At 42.3% G+C, this 21,345-nt stretch overlaps 1 protein-coding gene across 4 annotated transcripts in view; it reads right to left on the bottom strand.

Moving 5' to 3' along the window:
- The window catches only part of CP (ceruloplasmin), a 237,551-nt gene that overhangs the window by 26,175 nt on the left and 190,031 nt on the right, over positions 1-21,345 (bottom strand). For all 4 annotated transcript variants that reach the window (XM_073581068.1, XM_073581067.1, XM_073581070.1 and 1 more), the window contains one exon: positions 615-754. In XM_073581068.1, coding sequence (XP_073437169.1) covers positions 615-754 — 140 coding nt within the window. The remainder of the gene's footprint in view (positions 1-614; positions 755-21,345) is intronic.

A 21,345-nucleotide genomic window follows, 5' to 3' on the forward strand; every position in this document is an offset into this window, starting at 1 on the left:
TACCAATCTGTGCCAATTCATTATATTGATTTAGTATAGGACAAAAGTTGCCGGATTTGGGAATGTTTAGTTTGCAAAAGAGAAGACTGAGAGGAGACTTAATAACTGTCTACAAATATCTAAAGGGCTGTCACATTGTAGAAGGATCAACTTTATTCTCATTTGCACAAGGAAAGACTAGAAACAATGGGATGAAACTGAATGGGAGGAGACACAGATTAGATATTAGAAAAAACTTTTTGACAGTGTGATCAATGAGTGGAACAGGCTGCCACGAGAAGTGGTGAGTTCTCCTTCAATGGAAGTCTTCAAACAGAGGCTGGACAGACATCTGACTGGGATGATTTAGCGAATCCTGCTTTGAGCAGGGGGTTGGACCAGATGGCCCAGGAGGTCCCTTCCAACTCTACGATTCTATGATTCTATGATTCTATGAAAAGTCTCTTGGAGAACGTGCTACACCATATAATGAGATGTGTTTCCATATTGGTTTGCAGGATCATATTGTCGCCATATTTCATCTATACTTTATTACAGTATAACGTGTGTAGCGATTCTCTCTCTAATAATGAGGTGAAAAAGACCTAATTTAAAGCCAAACGCGTATTACTTACCTAGGATAGCAAAATGCTCTTGGTCTCCTGTTCTTTCTTTTTGTACCTGAAAGGTCTTGTCTGTGTATTCCCGGTATACAGCTTTTTTGTACTTGGAACCAATAGAAGTTCTGGATTTATTTAAAAATACATCCCCTGGGCTTGAGGGAAACCAAGAGAGTAGGTGATATATACTTGTTATTAAGTATTGGCAAAAATACAAAACAAATCAAAGTGAAATGTAGCCGAGAAAGGGACGGCACACCAACAACGATCCCGTAGTCTTCATTCATCATTTACTTTGAGATCTGAGCCACTCAAACCTTCAATTTCTCACACATGTCAAAACACTGTAAGATTTACTTAGATAAAAGTTCCTGAGTATTCGCCTAATTTGCACCATTTGGATTCATTTTGTGTACAAGCTTACACCACCGCTATTATGGGTTTTAGGGCTCCTTCGGACGTCCGTGATCATCAGTCTGATCTCGGACCACAATGCATGGACTGGCCGCACGTCTCCCGACTCTGAGCATGACCGCTTCATAAATCGGACCAATGATCATGAACGTGTGAAGGAGCCCTTAGACAGAGGGCATTGCTTTGCTGGAAAGGGTCATGACTAAAATTCAATCATATTGCCTTAAACTAGGCCAAACAATTGATGATGTAAAGTTAGGCATGAAAAACATGCCAAATTTATCACCTGGCATTAACTACTATAATAAATCTGTCACAGGTTAATGATGTCTATACATTACACAGGTTTAGTAAATATAACCCATTATATTTATACCAAGGAGCTACAACTGCTGTAAGAAATAAGGGTTACATATCATATAATAAAGTTATGCATTTTTTATACTTTCTATGTACATTTTCAGCAATTTTCAATTTTGGCTTGAAATCGCTCTAAATGTTCAAGATTTCTGCTTACAGTCACTCTGGGGCTTCATTATGGACTGTTAGGGACAAGCATTTATCCCGGTGATGCGATGATTACACAGATGTACATCTATGGTTTTGATGACTGTGCTGATACTGTAACAAGCAGTACAGATTACATGGAAATGGCAAGAAGCAGAGGTTTGGGCAACCATAAGGAAGAGATACAGAAAATATATTAGGAATCAATTGATAACTAGATTTAGCCATTTGAGAGTGTGTCCTTACACAGTCTGACCTTGTCCAATGAGTGGTGCTAATGTCAGATTATGTAGTGACACACCCCTTTGTCTAGGAGACTTGTAACACCCAGTTGTCTATTTATTAACATTTATATAATAGCGGAATGATACAATATAGAGTTTCTGAGAAAAGATGATCCAGAATTGCTAGTTGATGGGCAATCCTAGTATTAACTAACACTGACATTAGAACTGTGAGGGTCTTTTTAACTCCTTGGCACATATAAACGTAACTGTACATCAGTGCTGAGTCCATTGTTGTGGTGTGGACTCAAGAGCTGAACTCACTCCTCATGTGGCAAATACTGGCTTGTGTTACAGACAGTGGTCGAAATAAGTATTTGATCCCATGCTGATTTTGTAAGTTTGCCCACTGACAAAGACATGAACAGTCTATAATTTTAAGGGTAGGTTAATTTTAATATGTGCGCGTAACTCATCATCAACTACAAAAACGTCTGACTGCTGTGCTTGCCAACAAGGGTTTTGCCACCAAGTATTAAGTCTTATTTGTCTGAGTGATCAAATACTTAATAATCACTGTAAAATGCTAATAAATTTATACAATGTGATTTTCTGGACTTTATTTTTGATATTCTATCTCTCAATGATAAAATTAACCTACCCTTAAAATTATAGACTGTTCATGTCTTTACACAGTATCATAATTAGCAAGGCCAAAAAAGACATTTGTCCATCCAGTTCAGCCTATATTCCGTCAGAATAAATCCCCAGATCTACATCCTTCTAAAGAACCTAATAACTAAGATAAAATACTGTTACGCTCCAGGAAGACATCCAGACCTCTCTTGAACCCCTGGACGGAGTTTGCCATCACCACCTCCTCAGGCAAGGAATTCCAGATTCTCACTGCCCTAACAGTAAAGAATCCCCTTCTATGTTGGTGGAAAAGCCTTCTCTCCTCCAGATGCAGAGAATTCCCCCTTGTGACCGTCACATTCCTTGTGACTTTGTCAGTGGGCAAACTTACAAAATCAGCAAGGGATCAAATAATTATTTCCCCACAGTAGCTGGCATTATCTGTTTAACAGCAGTGAACTGAGCTAGCTCCGATCATTGCTTTTCAACTATATACGGTGCCTTGCGAAAGTATTCGGCCCCCTGGAGCTTTTCAACCTTTTCCCACATACCATGCTTCAAACATAAAGATACCAAATGTAAATTTTTGGTGAATAATCAACAACAAGTGGGACACAATTGTGAAGTTGAATGAAATTTATTGGTTATTTTAAATTTTTGTGGAAATTCAAAAACTGAAAAGTGGGGCATGCAATATAATTATTCGTCCTCTTTAACTTAATACTTTGTTGCGTCACCTTTTGCTGCGATTACAGCTGCAAGTCGCTTGGGGTATGTCTCCATCAGTTTTGTACATCGAGAGACGAAATTCTTGCCCATTCTTCCTTGGCAAACAGCTCGAGCTCAGTGAGGTTTGATGGAGATCGCTTGTGAACAGCAGTTTTCAGCTCTTTCCACAGATTCTTGATTGGATTCAGGTCTGGACTTTGACTTAGCCATTCTAACACCTGGATACGTTTATTTGTGAACCATTCCATTCTAGATTTTGCTTTATGCTTGGGATCATTGTCTTGATGGAAGACAAATCTTCGTCCCAGTCTCAGGTCTTTTGCAGACTCCAACAGGTTTTCTTCAAGAATGGTCCTGTATTTGGCTCCATCCATCTTCCCATCAATGTTAACCATCTTCCCTGTCCATGCTGAAGAAAAGTAGGCCCAAACCATGATGCTGCCACCACCATGTTTGACAGTGGGGATGGTGTGATCAGGGTGATGAGCTGTGTTGCCTTTACGCCAAACATATCATTTGGCATTGTTGCCAAAATGTTCAATTGTGGTTTCATCTGACCAGAGCACCTTCTTCCACGTTTGGTGTGTCTCCCAGGTGGCTTGTTGAAAACTTTAAATTACACTTTTTATGGATATCTTTGAGAAATGGCTTTCTTCTTGCCACTCTTCCATAAAGGCCAGATTTGTGCAGTGTATGACTGATTGTTGTCTTATGGACAGTCTGTCCCATCTCAGCTGTAGATCTCTGCAGTTCATCCAGAGTGATCATGGGCCTCTTGGCTGTATCTCTGATCAGTCTTCTCCTTGTTTGAGATGAAAGTTTAGAGGGACGACCGGGTCTTGGTAGATTTGCAGTGGTATGATACTCCTTCCATTTCAATATGATCACTTGCACAGTGCTCCTTGGGATGTTTAAAGTTTTGGAAATCAATTTTGTGTCCAAATTCAGCTTTAATCTTCTCCACAACAGAATCACGGACCTGCCTGTTGTGTTCATTGGTCTTCATGATGCTCTCTGTGCTTCAAACAGAACCCTGAGACAATCACAGAGCAGGTGCATTTATATGGAGACTTGATTACACACAGGTGGATTATATTTAGCATCATTAGTCATTTAGGACTACATTGGAACATTCAGAGATCCACAATGAACTTCTGGAGTGAGTTTGCTGCACTGAAAGTAAAGGGGATGAATAATATATTGCACGCTCCACATTTCAGTTTTTGAATTTCCACAAAAATTTAAAATAATCAATAAATTTTGTTCAACTTCACAATTGTGTCCCACTTGTTGTTGATTCTTCACCAAAAATTTACATTTAGTATCTTTATGTTTGAAGCATGATATGTTGGAAAAGTTTGAAAAGTTCCAGGGGGCCGAATACTTTCGCAAGGCACTATAAATTCCACAGGTCTTTAAAAAATGTTTAAAAAGTGAACAAAACATTGTACATATATAAAAATGCTAGTTTACCATGCAAAAATCAAGCAATCATATAGCTCTTTGAAAGATAAATAAAAAAGTCCCTTTTATATATTGTTTTTAATAAAGTTTAGAAGACTTTTTAACCACTTAAATAATTAAAAAAAAAGAAATATTAAAGTTTGGTACTGCTGTATTCATACTAATGTGAATAATCTTATTGCCAGGTCATTTTTACCATACGATGAATGCTGCAAAAACGATAGCAGAATTGCATTTTTGTTGCCATGGCATTCAACTTGGAATTATTTTCCCATTTTTCTGCACTTTACATGCTAAAGTGCCGTGTGTTATTCAAAATTACATCCTGTTCCCAAAAAACAAGCCATCATATGGCTATATCAATATATCGATCAAAAAGTAAAGAGTTTTAGCTCTTGGAAGAATTGTAGAAAATAAACAAAAGTGCAAAAAATGAAAATTGCCTGTGAGTGAAGGGGTTAAAGTCAATGCAGTACCCCTTCAAGAATACAATGGCTTTGGATGTCACTCAGCTCACAGTCAAACTTTTTTAATTACTTTTATAAACTAATTTTTTTTCTAGAAATTTAGATACCATAAATTATGGTTGCAGATATTGTTGAAAGCACTGAAAGATCAAGGAGCCTTCGCACCCACTATACGGAGCTTCAGTCCACATGATGCAGACACCGAAACAGCTGTGGGAGAGGTGAGTAGTTTCCTTTTTGCTTGTTTCACTCCAGTGACTACTTGCATGGGGACATAATGTGAATGGTTATATTGTGTGCATAGGGATATACAGTGGGTATGGAAAGTATTCAGACCCCTTTACATTTTTCACTATTTGTTTCAGTACAGCCATTTGGTAAATTCAAAAAAGTTCATTTTTTTTCTCATTAATGTACACTCTGCACCCCATCTTGACTGAAAAAAAGAAATGTTGACATTTTTGCAAATTTATTAAAAAGAAAAACTGATATCACATGGTCATAAGTATTCAGACCCTTTGCTCAGACACTCATATTTAAATCACATGCTGTCCATTTTCTTGTGATCCTCCTTGAGATGGTTCTACTCCTTCATTGGAGTCCACCTGTGTTTATTTAAACTGATATAACTTGATTTGTAAAGGCACACACCTGTCTATATAGACATCACAGCTCACAGTGCATGTCAGACCAAATGAGAATTATGAGGTCAAATGAACTGGCCAAGTGTTAGGCTGCTGCAATGCAGGTAGGTGCAGGCCCCACTAGATGGCAGTAGAATGGAAGCAGGACTGCACCTAAACAGAGCTGGCCTGCAATGCAGCAGTGATGCTACCACAGGTAGCAGCAGAAGAGTCAAACAAGCTGGGTCAAATCCTAGACTGTAGCGCAGTACCAAAGGAATAAGCAAACTTATGGTCAGAAACAAGCCAGGGAGCCAGTAACGGACAGGAATGGGTAAGCCAAAAGACAAAGGACAGAAGCATGTCAGGATCCAAGCCAAATCAAAACCAGGGAGTCAGCACACTAAAGGGAAACACTGAATAAAGACGGGAATAGGGGAAAACAAAGACACGGGATCAGATAGTAAGCGTAGTAGGAACTATCAGAGCAATCAGAGTCAGCTACAGCAGCCGTAGTCAAAAACTATAATTGTCATCGCCTGCAGTAAGCAGCAGCAATTAATAGCCAGCCTGAACCCAGAAAGAGGCTGAGAAAGGTTAACCCCTGATATGACCAGGGGAAGAATCTTGAGGAGATCATTTGCATATTCCCAGTGCCTTCTGGGATAAGTGAAGAGTCTCCGCAAGCTCAACGATCACTGGGTTTTGGCCGTTGCAGCTAAAAAGAGGAAATCGGAAAAACCAGGGGAAGAGTCTTGAGGAGATCATTTGCATATTCCCAGTGCCTTCTGGGATAAGTGAAGAGTCTCCGCGAGCTCAACGATCACTGGGTTTTGGCCGTTGCAGCTGAAAAGAGGAAATCGGCTCATCTTTCATCGTTTTTAAGAAATCTCAAGATGGAAGAGGCCAGGAGCCATTTGGTGAGCTGCATTTCTTGCTACATGTTCACAGATTTACCAGTGGAAAAGCCAAACTTCACATGCCACAAATGCAAGCTTGTGTCCCTGTTGGAGGAAAAGTTGCAAAATCTCGAAGAGAGGTTAGCTACGTTGAAGATCATTAAGGAAGGTGAAGAGTTCTTGGACAGAGCAGAATTATCTCTTCATGTTACAGAAAGAGAAGAAATTCGAAGTGCACCTGAAGAAACAGAGGAATGGAGACATGTGACCCAGAGAAGCAGGAGGATCAGGAGGCAGTCAGCACCCATACTGCTCAGAAACCAGTACCAGGCTCTCACGCAGGAAAACGATGAAGAAATACATCAGGATAAGACTTTGCCAACAAACAGCAACCTTGTACGCCTTCAGAGTCCTCCTGGATGGAGAAAGAAAAATGTTGTGAAGAAGAAACGGAGAGTGGTGGTCATGGGGGATACCCTGTTGAGAGGAACAGAGGCCGCTATCTGCAGACCGGATATAACTTCAAGAGAAATGTGCTGTCTTCCAGGTGCAAAAATTAAAGATGTGTCTGACAGGATATCAGGACTCTTCAGACCTACAGATGACTACCCATTCCTGCTACTACATGTGGGGACAAATGACACCGCAAGAAACGACCTGGAAACCATCTGCAGAGACTTTGAAGACTTAGGCAAGAAAGTGAAAGAACTGGGAGCGCAGGTGGTCTTCTCTTCCATCCTCCCAGTGGATGGCCAAGGAACAAGGAGGTGGAGTAAGATTCTGCAGGTGAACAACTGGCTACGTCGATGGTGCCGTCAGCAACGATTTGGATTTCTGGATCACGGAGTGAACTACTTATACGATGGACTACTTGCTAGAGATGGGGTGCACCTTACGAAGACTGGAAAGCATGTATTTGGAAGTCGCCTTGCTACACTTGTAAGGAGAGCTTTAAACTAGAAAAACATGGGAAGGGAAGCAAAAGACCAGAAAAAGCCATACACCTGACAAATGCTATTGAGAACTCTGCTATTAGAAGTGGAAAGGAAGAACAAAGACGAAAGAATCTAATTAATAAAAATATTGGAGAAAGAGAAACCAATCACAAACTAAAATGTTTCTATACTAATGCACAAAGCGTGGGCAACAAACAAGGAGAATTGGAACTACTAACACAGGAAAAGAAATATGATGTCATTGGAATCACTGAAACTTGGTGGGACAATACACATGATTGGAATACAAGACTAGAAGGATACAACTTATTTGCAAGAAACAGACTTGATAAACGAGGAGGGGGTGTCGCATTGTATGTTAGAAACGCGTATATCTGCACAGAGATTGAAGCTTCAGAGACTGGGAGTTCTGTGGAAACTGTTTGGGTAAGAATACAAGGACAGAACAATGGAAAGGACACCATTGTAGGCATTTACTACAGGCCGCCTGTGCAAAATGAAGATATGGATGAACTCTTTATGCATCAAATGGCCAAGTTCTCCAAAAAATATGACATAGTTGTCATGGGAGATTTCAACTATCCAGACATTTGTTGGGAATCTCTCTCAGGCAAAACTAACAGGTCAAGGAAATTCTTATCCTCTCTTGCTGACAACTTTATCTTCCAAAAGGTAAGGGAGAAAACAAGGGGAACTGCTACCTTGGATCTAATCCTTATAAACAGGGAGGAAATGGTTGAGGAGGTAAAAGTGGCTGGGACCCTAGGAGGTAGCGACCATGCTATTTTAGAATTTTGGATAACTAGAGGCGGAAGACCTGTGAAGACTCAGACGTCAAGGTTAGATTTCAGAAAGGCAGATTTTAAGGGATTCAGAAAGAGAATTGGAGGGATCCAATGGCTGGATATCCTTAAAGACAAAAATGTCCAGGAAGGATGGGAAATCTTGAAAAATGAAATTCTCAAAGCACAGTTGTTAACAATTCCGAAAAGAGGGAAGAATAGGAAGCATTTAAGGAAACCAGGATGGATGAACACAGAACTTAAGCACATGCTAAAAAGGAAGAAAAAAAGGTTTATAAAATGGAAAGAGGGAGGCATATCTAAAGAAGAATATAATGCTGTCTGCAGAACCTGCAGGGCACAAATCAGATTATCTAAAGCTGAAAATGAATTGAGGCTTGCAAGAGATGTCAAAAGCAATATTAAAGGATTTTGGGGATATGTCAAAAGTAAAAGAAAAGTCAAAGATGCTATAGGATTTTTACAGGATGAAAATGATGAAATGGTAAGACAGGATGTTGAGAAGGCTGAACTTTTAAATTCCTATTTTGCATCTGTTTTCTCTCAGAAAGGAAATGTAACATCAACTGTTATTCACTGTCCTATTAAGGGAATAGAAGAATCCAGGATATCTATAAACAGAAAGATAGTGAGGAAACACTTAGCTAACCTAAATGAATTCAAGTCTCCAGGTCCAGATGAATTACACCCAAGAGTACTGAAGGAGATAGCAGAAGAAATTTTTGAACCCCTCTCCATAATCTTTGAAAATTCTTGGAGAACAGGAGAAGTGCCAGAAGACTGGAGAAGAACAAATGTTGTTCCTATCTTCAAAAAGGGGAAGAAGGTGGACCCAGGCAACTATAGGCCGGTGAGTCTGACTTCTATACCAGGAAAGATCTTTGAACAAATTATTAAACAACATGTATGTCAATACCTGGATAAGAATGAAGTGATTAAACAGAGTCAGCATGGGTTTGTAACTAATAAGTCATGTCAGACTAACTTAATTTCCTTCTATGATTGTATCACTGATTGGGTGGATCAAGGAAATGCTGTAGATATAGTATATCTTGACTTCAGCAAAGCATTTGACAAAGTCTCTCATACAATCCTTATTGAAAAAATGACTAAGTATGGAATGGACAAGGCAACTGTTAGGTGGATTCATAACTGGCTTAGTGATCGGACCCAAAGAGTGGTCGTAAATGGCTGCACATCCAGTTGGAAGAATGTCTCAAGTGGGGTACCACAGGGCTCTGTCCTGGGCCCTGTATTGTTCAACATCTTTATCAACGATTTAGATGAAGGAATTGAGGGTAAACTGATTAAATTTGCTGATGACACAAAGCTAGGAGGGATAGCTAATACTAGAGAAGAGAGAGAGAGGATTCAAAAAGATTTAAATAAACTGGAGAAGTGGGCAGCAACTAACAGAATGGTTTTTAACAGGGAGAAATGCAAAGTACTACATCTGGGCAATAAAAATGAAAAAAGCAGATATAGAATGGGAGGAATAGGGCTAAGTGACAGCACATGTGAAAAAGACTTGGGTATACTAATAGATCACAGACTGAATATGAGTCAACAGTGTGATGCAGCAGCAAAAAAGGCAAATGCAATTCTAGGATGTATTAACAGAAGCATACAGTCTAGATCACGTGAAGTCATTATTTCCCTCTACTCCTCTTTGGTCAGAACTCATCTGGAATATTGTGTCCAGTTTTGGGCACCACATTTTAAAAAAGACATCAACAAACTGGAGCAAGTTCAGAAAAGAGCGACCAGAATGGTAACCGGTCTGCAAACCCTGTCTTATGAGGAAAGGTTGCAGGATTTGGGAATGTTTAGTTTGCAAAAGAGAAGACTGAGAGGAGACTTAATAGCTGTCTACAAATATCTAAAGGGCTGTCACATTTTAGAAGGATCAACTTTATTCTCATTTGCACGAGGAAAGACTAGAAGCAATGGGATGAAACTGAATGGGAGGAGGCACAGATTAGATATTAGAAAAAACTTTTTGACAGTTAGAGTGATCAATGAGTGGAACAGGCTGCCACGAGAAGTGGTGAGTTCTCCTTCAATGGAAGTCTTCAAACAGAGGCTGGACAGACATCTGACTGGGATGATTTAGCGAATCCTGCTTTGAGCAGGGGGTTGGACCAGATGGCCCAGGAGGTCCCTTCCAACTCTACGATTCTATGACTCTATGACCAGACTGAGAAAAAGGGAAAACAGGACTCAAAACCCGGTCTGGATCATGACAGTACCCTCCCCTCAAGGGGGGCCACTGGACCCCCAGGTTTCCCAAGATACCATGCAAGAAATGCCTGAACCAATTGATTGGCATGAACTGATCACGCCGGGACCCAGGATCGATCCTCAGGACCGTAACCCCTCCAATGGACCAAATACTGCAGTGAACTGAGGACCATGCGTGAATCCACAATCTTTTCCACCTCATACTCCATCTGCCCATTCACAGAAACCGGAGGCGGAGGGGATGAAGACTCATCAGAAGAAGGTACAAATGGCTTCAGGAGAAATTTATGGAACACATTGGGGATCCAAAGCGATGGAGGAAGGCATAGGCGACAAGCAAATGGATTGACAACCTCAATTACCTCATAAGGTCCTAGAAACCCGGGACCTAACTTAGCAGAAGGAACTTTCTGCCGAATGCTCTTAGTAAATAATCATACTTTATCTCCCACCAGGAATATCGGTCCTGTAGACCGTCGCTTATCAGCAAACTGTTTAAGCTTATCCTGAGCCCCCCTAATGTTCCTCTGGACCTCCCTCGATATCTCCCTCAACCGTAGAATGGCTGAATCCGCCACTGGACACCCCGAGTCCATCCTGGAAAACTCACCAAAATGAGGGTGAAAGCCATAATTACAAAAGAATGGAGAGGTGCCCGTGGACTGACTAATACAGTTATTAAAGGAAAACTCAGCCACTGGTAACAAAGAACACCAATCATCTTGCTGGGCCGTGGCAAGACACCGTAAGATTTGTTCAAGAGACTGATTGGTCCTCTCCGTCTGGCTGTTGGTTTTGGGATGATAGGCCGAGGAGAAGGTCAAGCTAATACCTAACCTTTTACAAAAATCCCTCCAGAATTTGTACACAAATTGTACCCCAGTATCTGAAACCACATTCAAAGGCACACCATGCAATCGCACCATGTGCTCAACAAACAACCTAGAAAGTGTTTCAGCATTAGGCAGTCCCGCCAAAGGTACAAAATGCACCTGTTTACTGAATCTATCCTCCACCACCCAGACCACAGTTTTGCCATTGGAAGGAGGGAAATCAGTGATAAAGTCCATGGACAGATGAGTCCAAGGTCTATCCAGAATTGGCAATGGCATCAATTCCCCGGCTGGCCTGTTATGAAAGCTTTTAGCACGGGCACAAGTATCACAAGAAGATACTAACATGGCGACATCAGAAGCCATAAAGGACCACCAAAACAGCCTAACTATAGCTCTATGAATGGCTGAGATTCCGGGATGCCCACTAAGAGCAGAATCGTTGAACTCCTGGAGCACCCTCAACTGGTACTGAACCGGGACAAAGAGCTTGTTGTCAGGCAAAGACGGCGGAGCAAGAGACTGAGCCTCATTAATCTCCCGCTCCAACTCTAAGAATACCACTGCCATGACCACCCCGTGCTGAAGAATGGAGGAAGGAGGATTGGGAGGATATCGGATCCAAGATGCGAGATAAGGCATCTGCCTTGACATTTTTGGAACCAGGCTGAAAGGTGATAGAAAAATTAAAGCATGAAAAAAAAGCGACCATCTCGCCTGTCTGGGAGTCAAACGTTTGGCTGACTCAATATAAGACAGATTCTTGTGGTCCGTAATCACCGTGATCTAATGAACAGCCCCCTCCAAAGAGTGCCTCCATTCTTCAAAGCCCAACTTGATAGCTAAAAGATCCCGATTCCCAACATCGTAATTTCTCTCAGGAGGAGAGAATTTTTTCGAGAAGAAGGCACAGGGCCTCAGGTTAGTCAAAGTGGCGGATCCTTGGGATAACACCGCCCCCACCCCCACCTCCGACGCATCCACCCCAACGATGAATGATTCAGATGGATAAGGCTGGACCAATACAGGGGCAGACATAAAGCATTTTGTTAATAAAGCAAACACCTGCACAGCCAGAGCTGATCAGTTTTTGAGATTAGCCCCCTTACGAGTCAGATCAGTGAGGGGCTTGACCACCTGTGAAAATCCCTTAATGAATTTCATATAATAGGTTGCAAACCCTAGAAAACGTTGAAGACCCTTTAAGTCTCTGGGTTGCACCCAATCCACAACGGCCCATACCTTCCCAGGGTCCATACAAAACCCCTTGTCAGACTGAATGAACCCCAGAAAGGACAATTCTTGGACAAAAAATTAGCATTTTTCAGGTTTCGGAAAGAGCGAGGTCTCCCGTACCCTCTGTAGAACCACACGTGGATGATCCATGTGAACTTGTTTGTGAGATGAAAACACAAGGATATCATCTAAATACACCACCATAAAGAGCCCAATAAAATCAGAAAATACATGGTTGATAAAATTCTGAAAAACAGCTGGCGCATTAGTGTGACCAAAGGGCAAAAACAAATTCTCAAATAACCCTTCAGAAAAGAGAGATGCCATTTTCCAGTCATTCCACTCCTGAATACAGATTAGATTAAATGCTACCCTGAGGTCCAATTTAGAAAACCATTTGGCCTCCGACGATTGTACAAATCAGAGATGAGCGGAAGGGGATAGGTATTTCTCACTGTGATCTTATTTAATTCCCAAAAATCGAGGCACGGGCGCAAACTACCATTTTTTTTTTACAAAAAAAATCTAGCCGCCACAGGAAAAACAGAGAGACGGATGTGGCCTTTATGTAGCCTTTCAGAAATATACTCCTTCGTAGCGGTTCGCTCTGGGCCATAGGTTGTACAAACGGGCCTCGGGCAATTTAGCACCCGGAACCAGGTTAATAGTACAGTCAAATGGGCAGTGTGGTGGTAAGACCTCGGCCTCCATTTCTGAAAAAACATCATCAAAATCCTCCGTGTCAGGGTCCTGTCAGCACCGGCATGCAGCCTCTGCTGAGCAGGGACTCACCCGCACTGTAGGGGGGCCCAGGGTCAGGTACGGCCGGAAAGTACAGAGAAACAGGACCTGGGGACGCTGAAGTTTAGCTAGCAGTGAAGGACCTACGGTCATGTGATTGCAAGGGGCGGGGCTTAGCATCCTGCCTCCAGAGATGATCAGGACACTATACAGAAATACTCAGTCAGGCAAAACGTAGGTCATACACAGAGATAGCAGTAAAGTACCAGGGATGAGACAGTCGGCCAAGCAGGGGTAAAGCAGGGGTAAAAACCAAACAAACATAGAAGGTACCAAGCAGAATCCAACAAGCAATATCCAGAGAACAGACCGAGTCGTTCACAGAGTATCAAGCAACCAGAACACAGCAGTACCACACTCAGGGGTCACCACACTATGCCAAGGGCGAAAGTATAACTGATGGGGATGGGAGCTTCCTGAGGCTATAAGAAGCTTTCCCAGAACCAATGAGAGGCCACCATAATAAGTCCCAGGTGTGCAGGTAAAAGTCTGCACTGAGATCAAAACATTAACCCTAGAAGTGCAGGTCCACCAGCACTGGTATCATGACACTCCGGAATACCTTCCAGATTAATGGATGACACAAATACTGTAGTAAGGCAACTTTTAACACAATTAAGACCCCATTTGACAATGTCCCGAGATTCCCAATCTATCACAGGATTATGTAACTGTAACCTGGGGAACCCCAACAACAGTCCCGCAGGCAGATTGTCTAGAACAAAACATAAAATATGTTCCTGGTGCAAGGAACCCACTTTAGGGAGAGACTCCTCCGAGACAAATTTAATGATATTCTGAGCCAGCGGTGTTTTGTCAATGGCAACAATATGAATAGGAGTCTCCAGCCTAACTGTCCCTAATTTACACTTGGTCACCAAGTTAGAGTCAATAAAGTTCATGGATGACCCACAGTCCACGAAAGCAGAAGTGGGTGTGAAGCAACTCCAACAACTAAGTTCCACTTCCATCAATACTTTAGAGAATGAGGAAAAAGATACCTGAGAGTCTGGGTGACCTCCTTGACAATCACCCAGACTCAGCCACTTGTTAGTCGGTGGGCAGGAGGAACAGTCCTTTTTCCAATGTCGGGGATCTCCGCAGTAAAAACACAGCTTTCCTTCACATCGCCGTCTCCTCTACTTCTCCTTGAGGTTGGGGACCCCCACCTCCATAGGTTCAGACGGTAGCAAAACAACAGGATTAGCAGGGAGCAACGGAACCTCTCACTGTGTAACACCTCTCTCGAGTAGCCTCTGATCCATACAGATAGCCTGAGTCATAGCCTCCTCCAAAGAGCTGGGTGGTAGATGGAGAGCCAGACTGTTCTTCAGGTGATCCAACAGTTCTCTCCTGAACTGACATCTCAACGCAGAGTCATGCCAGGACACCTCAGTGGACTATCGACGGAACTCGGAGCTATACCATTCAGCCAAGAGCTTACCCTGAAAGAGACTCATGATTGTGTCCTCTGCCACTCTGACCCGGTCAGGCTCGTCAAAAATAAGTCCTAAGGCCTCAAAGAACCTATCCACAGATACATGTTCACGGGCAGAAGCAGGTAAAGAGAAAGCCCACGATTGAGGTCCCTCTCAAAGTAAGGAAATTATTATCCGTACAGAACTTCTCCTTTTCCCCAGAGAAGGTATCTGGGAGCCTGACAGTAGGTTCAAGAGAGTGCAATGAGACATCAACAGTGTCAGAGTGCTTACAGACAGACTGGGAAGAAGATCCCTGCAAAGATTTTCCTGTGTCAGAAAGCTCTCTTTGCTGGTGGTTATGAGATGTGGCCAAGGCTCTATGTTCCATAGACAGACCCTGCATCATTTGTGTCAAACTGGCCATTTGATCCACCAAGGTAAGGAGTGGATCCATAGAAAGCAGAGCACAGAAAAAAAACTGTCTTTTTCTGGTCAGTTATAATGTCATGCTGCTGCAATGCAGGTAGGTGAAGGCTCCACTAGATGGCAGTAGAGTGGAAGCAGGACTGCACCTAAACAGAGCTTGCCTGCAGTGCAGCAGTGATGCTACCACAGGAGGCAGCAGAAGAGTCAAACAAGCTGGGTCAAATCCTAGACTGTAGCTCAGTACCAATAAGCAGACTTATGGTCAGAGACAAGCCAGGGAATCAGTAACGGACAGGAGCGGATAAGCCAAAAGACAAAGGACAGAAGCAGGTCAGGATACAAGCCAAATCAAAACCAGGGAGTCAGCACACTAAAGGGAAATACTGAGTCAAGATGGGAATAGGGGAAAACAGAGACATGGGTTCAGACAGCAAACGTAGCAGGACCAATCAGAGCAATCAGTCAGCTATAGCAGCCCTAGGCAAAAACTGTAACTGACATCGTCTGCAGTAAGAAGCAATGATACATAGCCAACCTGAACCCAGAAAGAGGCTGAGAAAGGTTAACCCCTGATATGACCAGACCGAGAAAAAGGGAAAACGGGACTCAAAACCCGGTCTGGATCATGACACCAAGGAACTCAGAGACAGAATTTTGGTAAGGCACAGATCTGGCCAAGGTTAGAAAAGAATTTCTGCAGTACCCAAGAGTTCCTAAGAGCAAACTGGCCTCCATAATCCTTAAATGGAAGAAGTTTGGAACCACAAGTAGTTTTCTTAGACCTGTCCGTCCAGACAAACTGAGCAATCGTGGAAGAAGAGCATTGATGAGCAAGGTAAAGAAGAACCCCAAGATCACTGTGGCTGAGCTCCACAGATGCAGTAGGGAGATGGGAAAAAGTTCCACAAAGTCAACTATCACTGTAGCCCTCCGCCAGTCGGGCCGTTATGACACAGTGGCCCGACAGAAGCCTCTCCTTAGTGCAAGACTTATGAAAGGCCGCATAGAGTTTGCTGAAAAGCACATGAAGGACTCCGAGACTATGAGAAATAAGATTCTTTGGTCTGATGATACGAAGATAGAACTTTTTGGTGATAATTCTAAGCGGTATATGTGGACAAAACCAGGCACTGCTCATCACCTGCCCAATACAATCCCAACAGTGAAACATGGTGATGGCAGCATCATGCTATGGGGCTGTTTTTCAGCTGCAGAGACAGGAAGACTGTTTGCAATTGAAGGAAACATGAATGCCACCAAGTACAGAGATATCCTGGATGAAAACCTCTTCCAGAGTGCTCTGGACCTCAGACTTGGCCAAAGGTTCACCTTCCAACAAGACAATGTCTTGTCTTAGGCACATGGCTAAAATAACAAAGGAGGGGCTTCAGAACAACTCTGTGACCATTCTTGACTGGCCGAGCCAGAGCCCTGACCTAAACCCAATTGAACATCTCTGGAGAGCCCTAAAAATAGCTGTCCACCAACGTTCAGCATCCAACCTGACAGAACTGGAGAGGATCTGCAAGGAAGAATGGCAGAGGATCGCCAAATTCAGGTGTGAAAAACTTGTTGTATCATTCCCAAGAAGACTCATGGCTGTATTAGATCAAAAGGGTGCTTCTAGTGATTACTGAGCAAAGGGTCTGAATACTCATAGAATCGTAGAGTTGGAAGGGACCTCCTGGGCCATCTGGTCCAACCCCCTGCTCAAAGCAGGATTCGCTAAATCATCCCAGTCAGATGTCTGTCCAGCCTCTGTTTAAAGACTTCCATTGAAGGAGAACTCACCACTTCTCGTGGCAGCCTGTTCCACTCATTGATCAAAACTGTCAAAAAATTTTTTCTAATATCTAATCTGTGTCTCCTCCCATTCAGTTTCATCCCATTGCTTCTAGTCTTTCCTTGTGCAAATGAGAATAAAGTTGATCCTTCTACAAAGTGACAGCCCTTGAGATATTTGTAGACAGCTATTAAGTCTCCTCTCAGTCTTCTCTTTTGCAAACTAAACATTCCCAAATCCTGCAACCATTCCTCATAAGACAGGGTTTGCAGACCGGTCACCATTCTGGTCGCTCTTTTCTGAACTTGCTCCAGTTTGTTGATGTCTTTTTTAAAATGTGGTGCCCAAAACTGGACACAATATTCCAGATGAGGTCTGACCAAAGAGGAGTAGAAGGAAATAATGACTTAACGTGATCTAGACTGTATGCTTCTGTTAATACATCCTAGAAATGCATTTGCCTTTTTTGCTGCTGCATCACACTGTGGACTCATATTCAGTCTGTGATCTATTAGTATACCCAAGTCTTTTTCACATGTGCTGTTGCTTAGGCCTATTCCTCCCATTCTGTATATGCTTTCTTCATTTTTATTGCCCAGATGTAGTACTTTGCATTTTTCCCAGTTAAAAACCATTCTGTTAGTTGCTGCCCACTTCTCCAGTTTATTTATATCTTTTTGAATCCTCTCTCTCTCTTCTCTAGTATTAGCTATCCCTCCTAGCTTTGTGTCATCAACAAATTTAATCAGTTTACCCTAAATTCCATCATCTAAATCGTTGATAAAGATGTTGAACAATACAGGGCCCAGGACAGAGCCCTGTGGTACCCCACTTGAGACATTCTTCCAACTGGATGTGCAGCCATTTACGACCACTCTTTGGGTCCGATCACTAAGCCAGTTATGAATCCACCTAACAGTTGCCTTGTCCATTCCATACTTAGTCATTTTTTCAATAAGGATTGTATGAGAGACTTTGTCAAATGCTTTGCTGAAGTCAAGATATACTATATCTACAGCATTTCCTTGATCCACCCAATCAGTGATTCCGTCATAGAAGGAAATTAAGTTAGTCTGACATGACTTATTAGTTGCAAACCCATGCTGACTCTGTTTAATCACTTCATTCTTATCCAGGTACTGACATACATGTTGTTTAATAATTTGTTCAAAGATCATTCCTGGTATAGAAGTCAGACTCACCGGCCAATAGTTGCCTTATGACCATGTGATATTTCAGTTTTTCTTTTTGAATAAATTTGCAAAAAATTCTACATTTCTGTTTTTTTTCAGTCGAGATGGGATGCAAAGTGTACATTAATGAGAAAAAAAGAACTTTTTTGAATTTAGCAAATGGCTGCAATGAAACAAAAAGTGAAAAATTTAAAAGGGTCTGAATACTTTCTGTACCTACTGTATTGTGGGGTCATCATATGGTGTGGGGGCACTCTGGACGCATCATACTTTACGGGGGGTGCTGTATTGTTATCTTACTGTGCATGTGGAAGGTAATGTGGAGGAATTTAATATGTGGATCATGCTGTATTTGGGGGGCATTTTTGTAGGCATCGTACTTTATTGATGCCATTAAAGGGACATCGTAGTGTATTTGTTCACTAAGGGGCCTCAATGGGAGCAAAAATAGTTTGTAAGTGCCGCAGAGTTGGGAGTTATGCCTTTTTGTGACTACACCTATGCACCATGACTCCTGTGAATACTTTTTTGTTTTTGGGTAGGATGGCCCATTTGAACTTTACTATGGAGCCTTATGATTTCTGTTTGCGCCTCTGGTTGAAACATACCTATGTGCATGGTCCTATAGACTGCATGACAGAGGAATCAAAGTTTTAATTTACTCTCCCCCTCTACTCATGAGTGATGTTTGTAGCAGACTCCTAATTAGATGTTACAGCCATCTCTGGATCATACAGCTAGCAGAGAAGAGGGGGTTTTAGCATTTGACTATGTAAGTCATGGATGTTTCACCAGCATTTGTGGTCACAGGGTTGAAGGAATTGAAACTTTGAGTCCTACTCCTCAGTCATACAACCTACATGACCAAGCATCTAGAAATTTTTCATCTGCACTCTAATCCCCAGAGCACTGTATGCAGTCTTGATGGGTCAAAACAGTCTCCTTTTAAGGCCGGAGTCACACTAGAGAGGAATACTGACGAAGTTCTATGCGCCAAAAAAATCGCATAGCACTCAGACCAATGTTAATCTATGGTGCAGCTCCCATCATCTGTTTTTTTCTCGTCTGTATTATATGTGCAAGTGAAATCACAGCATGCTGTGAATTGCACCATATATCGGCTGAGAATCATCAATGCAAGTCTATGGGTGCGAGAAAAAACGGATACTACACGGACCATGCGTGTGACTTGCGAGAAATGTGCACCGGTGTCCTTTGAAAAGCCAGCAATTCATGTGCAGTGTACAGTAAAATCATACTGACAGCTTACAATAGAATAGATAGAGTAGAAATATACATATATACACATAGTACATATAGAGATAGATAGCGGAATAACCGATAATTCATTTGTCGACTTCTGTAAAATCATTGCAGAACCTGATAGGATAGGAGACATGGTTTACATGCAGTAAACCCATGCAGAACAGTTAGATTTCTATATGTCAGTGTCTAATACTGTTAGTACTATGTGTGTGTAAAATTTGGGACCTGTATGTATTTCCTAAAAGAATGTATTCATGTAAAAAACTGTTGTGGTCTCCTGGGCAATTTTCTGCACCAGAGAGGGAAAGCCAGTGCCTGAGGGCAGGTCTTAGCAGCCTAGAGAGAGACCATGGTTATTGGCCCCCCCTGGCTAAAAAAATCTGACCCCCAGCCACCCCAGAAAAGGCACATCTGCAAGATGTGCCAATTCCAGCACTTAGCCTCTCTCTTCCCACTGGCCTGTAGCGGTGGCATATGGGGTAATAAGGGGTTAATGTTACCTTTGTATTGTAAGGTGACATTAAGCCTGGCTTAGTAATGGAGAGGTGACAATAAGACACACACACACATGCAGAATAAAGTATTTTAATGAAATAAAAGAACACACAGTTTTGCCATCTTTATTGTTCTGCTAAATCCAAACGATGCCCTCTATCTCCTTTAAAATATTAAAAATAAAAAAACAACAATATACCATACCTGTCTGCCGAAAAGTCCCACGGCGTAATCCATATCTGGGTGCTACCGCCCTGGCTGTAAACCACTGAAGAATGAATGAGAAGCTGCCGGCGTCAGTATCAGTGATGTCAGTGCAGCATCCCACCCTGAGCCGCGGTGAACTCTTGAGCATGGGAAAGTGACAGTTCATTTTCCTACGCTGCCAAGTTCATAGCAGGTCAGGCTGGGAGTTTGCGCAGAATCAGTGGTCACCGCTAGTCATTGATGCTGTGCAGCCTCCCAGAGTTCAAGAGTTTACCGCGGGTCAGGCTGGTGCTGCTGCCAGCAGCATCTCATTCATTCTACAGTGGTTTATAAGGCACCAGTTTTTTCCGTGAATACATTCTTTTAGGAAATACATACAGGTCCCAAATTTTACACACACACAGTACTAACAGTATTAGACACTATAAATTTCACTGTTCTGCATGGGTTTACTGTATGTAAACCATGTCTCCTATCCTGTCGGGTTCTGCAATGATTTTACAGAAGCCGACAAATTAATTATCGGCTATTCTTCTATCTATCTCTGTATGAAATATAAAGACATATATATATATATATATATATATATATATATACACTCACTGGCCACTTTATTAGGTACACCTGTCCAACTGTGTGTTAAGACTTAATTTCTAATCAGCCAATCACATGGCGGCAACTCAGTGCATTTAGGCATGTAGACATGGTCAAGACAATCTCCTGCAGTTCAAACCGAGCATCAGTATGGGGAAGAAAGGTGATTTGAGTGCCTTTGAACGTGGCATGATTGTTGGTGCCAGAAGGGCTGGTCTGAGAATTTCAGAAACTGCTGATCTACTGGGATTTTCACGCACAACCATCTCTAGGGTTTACAGAGAATGGTCCGAAAAAGAAAAAAAATCCAGTGAGCGGCAGTTCTGTGGCCGGAAATGCCATGTTGATGCCAGAGGTCAGAGGAGAATGGGCAGACTGGTTCGAGCTGATAGAAAGGCAACAGTGACTCAAATTGCCACCCGTTACAACCAAGGTAGGCAGAAGAGCATCTCTGAACGCACAGTGCGTCGAACTTTGAGGCAGATGGGCTACAGCAGCAGAAGACCACACTGGGTACCACTCCTCTCA

The sequence above is a fragment of the Dendrobates tinctorius genome, unplaced genomic scaffold, assembly GCF_039654945.1.
Source record: "Dendrobates tinctorius isolate UK_male_01 unplaced genomic scaffold, ASM3965494v1 ptg000069l, whole genome shotgun sequence".
Lineage (NCBI taxonomy): Eukaryota > Metazoa > Chordata > Amphibia > Anura > Dendrobatidae > Dendrobates > Dendrobates tinctorius.